The 8,381-nt window shown below is 33.7% G+C and overlaps 1 protein-coding gene across 3 annotated transcripts; it reads left to right on the top strand.

Annotated features, from left to right (window-relative positions):
- Positions 1–5,197: 5,197 nt before the first annotated feature.
- Positions 5,198–7,975, top strand: LOC127074202 (2-oxoglutarate-Fe(II) type oxidoreductase hxnY). Of its 3 annotated transcripts, none has more exons than XM_051015506.1 (11): positions 5,198–5,357; positions 5,430–5,622; positions 5,706–5,783; positions 5,867–5,918; positions 6,041–6,162; positions 6,535–6,632; positions 6,754–6,812; positions 6,925–6,981; positions 7,067–7,112; positions 7,529–7,608; positions 7,701–7,975. In XM_051015506.1, the coding sequence occupies exons 1-11, from the start codon at positions 5,280–5,282 to the stop codon at positions 7,798–7,800; spliced, it is 963 nt and encodes a 320-aa protein (XP_050871463.1). In that variant the 5' UTR covers positions 5,198–5,279; the 3' UTR covers positions 7,801–7,975. The 3 variants fall into 3 exon arrangements, with proteins under 3 accessions (XP_050871463.1, XP_050871464.1, XP_050871465.1); XM_051015507.1 differs by having other exon boundaries at positions 7,067–7,146; positions 7,701–7,762; XM_051015508.1 differs by having other exon boundaries at positions 7,510–7,608; positions 7,701–7,739.
- Positions 7,976–8,381: the final 406 nt, after the last annotated feature.

Raw genomic sequence — 8,381 nt, 5'->3', positions numbered from 1 at the left:
GCTCTTTAGAAATCAGGTGTGGCATGATTAGGACAAGTCTGTCAACAAGAATCTTGGAAATGATCTTGAATTTGAAGTTGGCTAGAGCTATAGGTTTGAAATTCTCCATTGAATCTGCATCATTTTTTTAGGAATGATAATGATGGTGTTAGCATTATAATTGGGAAGAATCCAACTTGTCTTAAAGAACTTAAGAATAGAATTGCAAATATCCTTTTAAATGAAATTTTAATAGGATTGATAGAAGACTCTTCCAAGTCCACTAGAACAACGTGCACTATTTTTATTGAGACTGAAAAACTACATTAGAAATTTCTTATGTGGAAGGAATCATGGTGAGCATGGTATTCATGCTAGCATCAACCAGACTGGTATCACTTTATCAAGCAAGCTTGAGCTCTAACAGTTATCTAAAACACATAAAATATTAGTGAAATAATTGAAAGCATGATTAGCCATCTCTATAGGATTGTAGCGTTATATTTGTAAAATTTCCCAAATAAGGGTGGCGCAAGGGTTCCCGCCTTTTCAGAATACTTCATGTTGTTTTCTAAACGTCATGACTTCACCTTATCATGGCTCCTTTTGTGAATAGAAGTCATGGGCCTAAGTGGTTTATAAGAAAATTTCCCGCTACTGGCGAACAGGAAGATGAATCAAGGAAGGTATGGTCACCCTCTCCAGCGATGAACAAGCCTATAGGATAACCATATATTCGTCTGCTAAGAAGGAAAATCCCGTTTATGTATGGAGAGAGATATCATGTTCATCAGAAGTATAATAAGGCCCAATGTCCTTGGCGTCCTTAGGTACGACAGATGAGGCATCCATTGCCTTTTTATTCCTAGGAAAACATATGAAGAAAAATAAATCACCACTACTATCGTAGCTGTCTAAAGGGATGAATATAACCCTCAAAACCTACAACTATACACTAATCTAAATCCTATTACGAACATTTCTTTATAATTAATACTCATAAGAATGGAAGAGAAAAGGTAATCCATACCTGAGAAGGTTGTGAAAGGAGAACTAGGGGGATGTAGAGAATATATGTAGTTCAAAGAAGCTCACAAAGGTCTTGGGAGAAAATAGAGTAGAGAAGTGGAAGGAGAAACTTTTATAAATTATTTAACACTATAAGGAACCTTTTAGGCTCCCACATATTTTTGAAAAGCTCAACATGCTTATGGCACGTGACACTAGCGTATAAGGTCTCAAAAAATAGGCCATCATTACTTATATTATATGGAAGTAAGCATGTCCTTCTAAATGACTGATTGACATTCTCAACTGACATCCTGGTTAATCAGGAGACACATGGAAACAGGAAGGTTTCTCATCCCCAATTAGGGAGATTACATCAATAAAAAATGGATTCGACTCCCATTAAAGAGGACGCCTTAAGTTGATGGACTCATTCTAAGTTGAGGGACTCGCCTCCCATCAAAGTGATCGTCTTCATCTGAGGGACTCTCCCCATGATGATGGATTCGACTCCCATTAAAGAGGTCAGACTACGGGACAAAACCCGAAAGAAGCCTTAAAACACTTCTCTCTTTGCATGCCCTCGTGCTTGATGGACTGTGTAATGTTATATTTGTAAAAATTCTCAAATAAAGGAAGCACAAGGGTTCCCCCATCAGGATGTGACGTATGGGCGCCAAATTTACGTGGTAGTGGCTCTCCCTCCTAATAAGGCACATGCACAATGTTGTTATCCCTCCATCAGTTATGCATATTGAGTCATACCATGTCTTCTTGAAGAACAAGTAGTCAACAACCTCCCTCAGTCAAAGGGGGAGCAGTTACCACCTCCCTAGGGTTTCCTAAGTCTTAGGCTTAAATGCCTCTATAAAAACCTCTCCTCCCAACGGGAGATATGAAAAATCATAAATTGATAGACTACCCTAAGAACTACGTATATCATAGAGCCTATCACATCACATGAGCAGGTCTTTAAAACCTCCATAACACCAACATATAGGGCTCATCGCCGCTACAAAAAAGTCCTAGCCACCATATATTGTTATAAACCTACTAAAGTCTCTAAGTATTTCTTGCTATTGCAAGGATACCATGCACGACTTTACTTTTTGACCAATACAAGAATTATTAATGATATCTTTTCCATTCCTCAAGTATGCAAATTAATTTCTCAAGAATCAAAATAATGATAAAGAAGGGAAAATAATTTACAAGAAATTATAAAAATCATAAAATATTAATTTAAAAAAAATCACAAAATATTAATTTCAATTGTTTAAAATATGAACAACATAGTTTTTTTTCCTCTCAATCAATGTTTTTTACTTTAGGGTACAATATAGAGAAATTGAGTTCTCATAATGATTCATAATTACCTAATGAGTTTTTCAAACCATTTTTTTTCAAACTTGAAAATATTATATATTTTTTTCGCATTTCACACTTACCTTATCAAACATGTAATATTAATTTTATATAAAGTTGTTAGAACAACAACTAGTAACAAAAGAATAAATAGAAATGTTAATCGCAAACAATAAACCCATTTTTTGTTTACATAGTTCGGCCAAATGCGTTTACATTGAGTTTTCTAATGTGTTTCCAAACCTTCTCTTTTTTTAAACTCAAAAATATTTTATTTTCTCGGTTTTCACGTTTACGTCATCAAACATGCAATATTTATTTTATTTAAACTTGTTAGAATATAAACGAGTAACAAAAGAGTAAATGTAAGTGTAAATTACAAACAATAAACATAATATTTGTTTATGAAGTTCGACCAAGTGTGTCTACATTTGTGACTACATAGCAGTTATAGTTATGTATTATTATTTGAACTAATTAGGATTTTATCTTTTTTATATATATATATATATATATATATATATATATATATATATATATATATATATATATATATATATATATATATATATATATATATATATATATATATATATATATATATATATATATATATATAAAACTCATATTACAAGAATACAACTGAATCGTATTGCGAGGGGCAAAAGTCTTATTTATTTTGTAACTATGAGCCATGCTCAACAATCCCCCATTGGTGAATATGAAACCCCTATGAAGATTTCCTGCATTACATACATATCTTGACAACTAGGAGGTGCAACACTTGCTTAACATCGAGAAACATGTAACAAGTTCAAGTAGTGATGAAACTAGTCAGCAGTGGTTAACTTAGTCAACATAACATTTACATTCTCTTATACATGAAAATTTTCAAGTAATAATTATTCAGATGCAAGTAACACTCTAATCTTGTGAAATCTCACATCAATATGTTTGGTCTTGGCATGATACACCTGATTATTTTCCAAATTAATAGAACTCTAACTATCACAACGCAACTGAACTCCAACCTACTCAACACTGATTCACTAACCAATCATGTAACCTATAAGGCCTCATTGGCAACCTCAACTACCTCCATGCTCTCTACTTCAATTGTGTTTTTGACCTCATATCATCCACATCACTTGCATTGTCATAATCAACATATCCCACAACTGAAGGATCTTCGTGCACATGGTTAAACATGATAACATGATATCTTACAAGTAGAACTCATTCAATTATCTTTCTCTCAGATAGATATTGTCTCTCTAAAGGTGGAATGATCTCTAAATCTAGTAAGAAGTGCATAAGATTTCAAGTCTTCATACACTTCTCTTTCTGTTGGCTTGATATGATGTTTCTTTTTGTCACGTAGAATAATCATGTGTTCCACCTGAATCTTTAGGACCATGATGAAATCCTATAACGGGGTCTAGTTTGGCTTATTATTCAGGTACTACTGTCATATTTTTCACTATTTATGGATCAATATCCACCTTAATCACCTCATTTTTGAAATATTCTCGTTTAGATGCTGCCACATCTCTTGCAACAAATTGCATCAATATGATATGATCTTCAAAGACAACATCTTTACCACTAATCATCTTCTTTAAAACTGGATCCCACAACTTGAACCTCTACACACCTTTTCTATAACCAATGAAGACATACTTCTTTGACCTCAGATCAAGTATGGACCGATATTCACTCGATATATGCACATGCATTGGACATATAAAAATCCTTAAATTGTCAAGATCAAATAAGGTTACCTATTCATACCTCTTCTACAAACTCCCCGTCCAAAGAAGCTTGCGTGACCTGTTGATGAGTTCTTATTCCATCTTAATAGCCTTTTCCTATAACTCGTTAAGATTCCATCATTCATTCTTTCTACCACACCATTATGACGCGGTGTCTTCCAAACTGGAAATGCCTCAAAATACCTTGTTCTACACAAATTTTATGAAATTTAAATCAATGTACTATGTACCATTATTTGACCATAAATCCTTTACTTTTTTGCATGTTTAATTTCTAGTATCGATAAGTCTCAATATTATTGTTTCCACATATTTAACAACCATGACACCAAGAAGTGTATACAACTAAAGGACGCCATTGAAGATTTAATTTGAACTAGAAGGTTGTCTAGATTCTCTCACCGAGACATAAACGGGTCCAAAGAAAGGACACCATGTGAGAAAAGTCCCCAAAGAAATAGGAGTGGAGTGGAAAAAAAAGAGAAATAATCTGACACCAAAGATGTAAAGGAATTTCCAATCACATACACTTCGTCGGGGGAGATCTCGGTGAGTTGGAAAGACATCACATTCTAATGAACATTTAGGAAGAACCATTTCACTCTTGGGAGGCGCTCCCCCTTTAATGTTGAAGGGAGCATGGATAGCAAGAAAGCCTAACTAAACGAGATATTGACAAAGTAAACCACATTAGGGGTGACAAAACAAACACAATCTATCAATCCCTTAGAGAATTGGCACCTCAAACGCTAGAGAATCTCATTCCCTACAAACGAATGACTTCTAAAGATTCAATGAAGCACCATCAAATCCATGGAAAAAAGATCTTGAAGAACACTAATAAAGAAAAAAAGAAAGGGAAATATCCCCATATAATCCATTGTTAAATTGGAAAACGTCCGGAAGAATTAAGGCCGATATCAGATAATCTAAAGCTGATACAAAGCCAATTAAACAAAGATCGAAACATCTAAAAAAAACCACCACTCTTTACATTTAAAAAAACCGAGTCATGCTAAATGAGTTGTGTCCACACGTGTGGGCCAGAACACTCAAATATGGAATGAGTCAAACAAAAACAAACCACTTTTGTTTTTTGTCATTCAACAAGTCAACTGAAGCTTAGCCATTGCTGTCAATTGAAATAGGAAGAATATGGCGGCGACATTGAAACTTCCTATCATAGACCTCTCCTCACCTCACCGTCTTTCCACCGCCAGTTCCATCCGCCAGGTTCGTTTCCTCTCCTACTATCATAACTTCAACACTTGATTCATTTTCTACAATAACAAATATTCTTTACAGGCATGTGTTGAGTATGGTTTCTTCTACCTTGTCAACCATGGCGTGGACGAAGATTTCATGAATGAAGCATTCAAGGAGAGAGCAAAATTCTTCTCACTTCCAATCCAGCATAAAAATAACTTGAACCGCAAGGAGCATAGAGGCTATACACCTCTATATGCTGAGAAACTTGACCCTACTTCACTCTCCCAAGGTAATTTATCTTTTTTCTCAAACAATAAATCTCTACAATTCTTCAATTTAACTTTAATTTCATTATTCTTGATAATGAACCAGGTGATCCAAAAGAGAGCTATTACATTGGTCCTTTAACAGATACAACAACTCTTAGTCTCAACCAATGGCCTTCTCAAGGTTGTTCATTCTTTATTAGGAATTATCTAAATTCATTTTGTTTTTCCATTACATTTACTTGAGCTGTTTTTTTTACATTCCAGAATTACTCCCAAATTGGAGACCTACAATGGAATCCTTCTATTGGAAATTACTGTATGTTTTATTTTCTCTTTTATTTATTTATTTGTGAGTTTGAGCATTCAAATTCTGATTCTTTTGTTTATTCTCCCTTGTTAAACTGTTTAGAGTTTAAATATTCTTCTTATCTGTCACAGCTCAGCTGGCAAAGAGCTGATGTCTCTAATTGCCCTGTCCTTGAATCTAGATGAAAATTACTTTGACAAGATTAGTGCCTTAAAGAAACCAGAAGCTTTTCTTTGCCTTCTGCGTTATCCAGGTGTGCCAACTGTTGCACATTTTCTTCATTTTCAACTATCACTTTCAAACCTTTTAATGCCTATCAATGTGGCACTAGTTCACAATCCAAATATCAATTTGAATCACATAATGTACTACATTTAATTAGTCATATAGTATATTATAATATGTATTTCAGTTGTGATTGTTTATTTCTTGTTACTACTTGCTAAACTGTTGCTAGATCGAATCAAAACTGCAATTCTGGCTCAATTAATGCTTGTTTAATATTATATATTCCGAAGTTTTCTCTGTTATTTTATTAGTAGAGTCTGGTTTTTTTTTTCAAAATCAAAACCAATTAACCTTTATAACCATTTAACTGTGATAATATGGCTGTGAATTCCATCAGGTGAATTGGGATCTAATGAAGAGATATGCGGTGCCTCTGCTCATTCAGATTATGGGATGATCACTCTTCTAATGACCGACGGTGTTCCAGGGCTTCAGGTTCTCATTTTCTATTTAGTACAACTTTCTGTCATCAGGGATATATCACATTGATCCCATAATCAATTTCTGTTTAGAGTTACTATTTGCTTAATCATTGACTTAAGAATTTATATTCAAGATCTGCAAGGAGAAGTTGAAGCAGCCACAGGTATGGGAGGATGTGCCTCATGTAGAAGGGTAAGTTCATGCCTACTAACATTGCAAATGATATGTTGCTATCACTTTTAAGTTTATTTACTTTCCCTTTCCCATATAGTGCTAGGTATTTTATGTTTGTTTGTATATGCAGGGCCATAATTGTGAACATTGGAGACATGATGGAGAGATGGACAAATTGTTTATACCAGTAAATTCCATCATCCAACAATTTGTAAGATACATTTTTTATCAACGATTTATATCGTTCTTAGTTTCTGTTATTACTCTTGCAGGTCAACACTTCACAGGGTGATGCCAGCGGGAAAAGAACGCTATTCTGTAATTACTAATACTTTCTTGTTTGTTGGGCAAGGTCCTTTATCAAGCTTATAGCTTATAAGTTTATATGACTAAAATAAACTTGTTTGATTTGGTAACAATTTTGTCTCACAGAAGTTATAATGCTAGTACTTGTAGCTTTTTTTACTAGCTTATAGCAATTTTTCTATAAGTTACTTCAAGTAACGTTTGAATTTGTAGGTTAATTCTGCTACTAATTTTATCACACACTATACATTCAAATGCTACTTAAAGTATCTTATAATAAAACACTAAGTTCTTAAGAGAAGACTTTACCAAACAACTCTACTTTGTAGGGATGGGCATAGTTTGGTTCAGCTAGAACACCAAACCTGAACTAGTTGAACTAGAAAACAATTTGAGTAAACCAAACTAGACTGGTTCTACTTTTGCAGGTGGCATTCTTCATGGATCCACCCTCAGACTGTGTAGTGGAATGCTTTGAAAGTTGCTGCAGTGAATCATCTCCACCCATGTAAAGAAAAATACTATCCAATGAAGGTTTGCATATGAATTTATCTTTTACACATAATATGTTATAAGCTTTTTGTGAAATGTTGTGTGCAGATTCCCTCCAATACGTAGCGGGGACTACTTGAATGAGCGACTCAAGCTCACATATGGTTCTGAAAAGGATCTTAAATCCTCAATCCAGACAAAGAGCTAAAGGTAGTATGTACCTACTTATAAGGGCTGCAAGCCTGCAACTGCAACCAAATTTAAAATGAGTTAAGAATGCAGCCTATTAAAATACTTACATGTGATATGGAGTTTAACATTGATATTGTTCTTGTATATCGGTTACATTTGGATATATGATTAGATAAACCTTTTTTTTTGTTTAAAAGAGTTTATAATGTCATAATTAAACACTTCAAATTAATATTTCAAGCAAAATTATTAGGTGGACAATTAAGTACATGTGAATATGTTTGGATAAACAAATTGTTTTTCTTTTTATAAGAGTGCTGACGTGTAAAGCGAATCTTCATTATAAACAATTGATATTTTAATTATATGGATATTGGATATTGAAGGTGAGAAAATTACATAAGAGGAGTTGAATTGTGTTAGTTTTTTCTTCTTTTCTGAAAATCTCTTATCAAATTTTGAACACAAGTCTAGAATCTGAATCAGGGTTAAGTATTTAGTAGTCAATTAAAATAGTTTAGAGGTAGAAGGGAAAGAAGAAGAGACGCAAACAATTTATTTCAATAATAACAACATAAAATGTAAAATAGAGTATAA

The sequence above is a fragment of the Lathyrus oleraceus genome, chromosome 4 (genome assembly GCF_024323335.1).
Source record: "Lathyrus oleraceus cultivar Zhongwan6 chromosome 4, CAAS_Psat_ZW6_1.0, whole genome shotgun sequence".
Taxonomy (NCBI): domain Eukaryota; kingdom Viridiplantae; phylum Streptophyta; class Magnoliopsida; order Fabales; family Fabaceae; genus Lathyrus; species Lathyrus oleraceus.
The sequence above is the reverse complement of the archived record's forward strand: the minus strand, read 5'-3'. Positions and strand labels throughout refer to the sequence as shown.

Excerpts from the sequence above, each read along its gene's own strand:
- LOC127074202 (XM_051015506.1), top strand. The coding sequence starts at position 5,280 with ATGGCGGCGACATTGAAACTTCCTATCATAGACCTCTCCTCACCTCAC. Across the intron at positions 5,784-5,866 it reads CAACCAATGGCCTTCTCAAG|AATTACTCCCAAATTGGAGA; the intron begins GTTGTTCATTCT and ends TTTACATTCCAG. Across the intron at positions 6,982-7,066 it reads TGGACAAATTGTTTATACCA|GTCAACACTTCACAGGGTGA; the intron begins GTAAATTCCATC and ends TTACTCTTGCAG.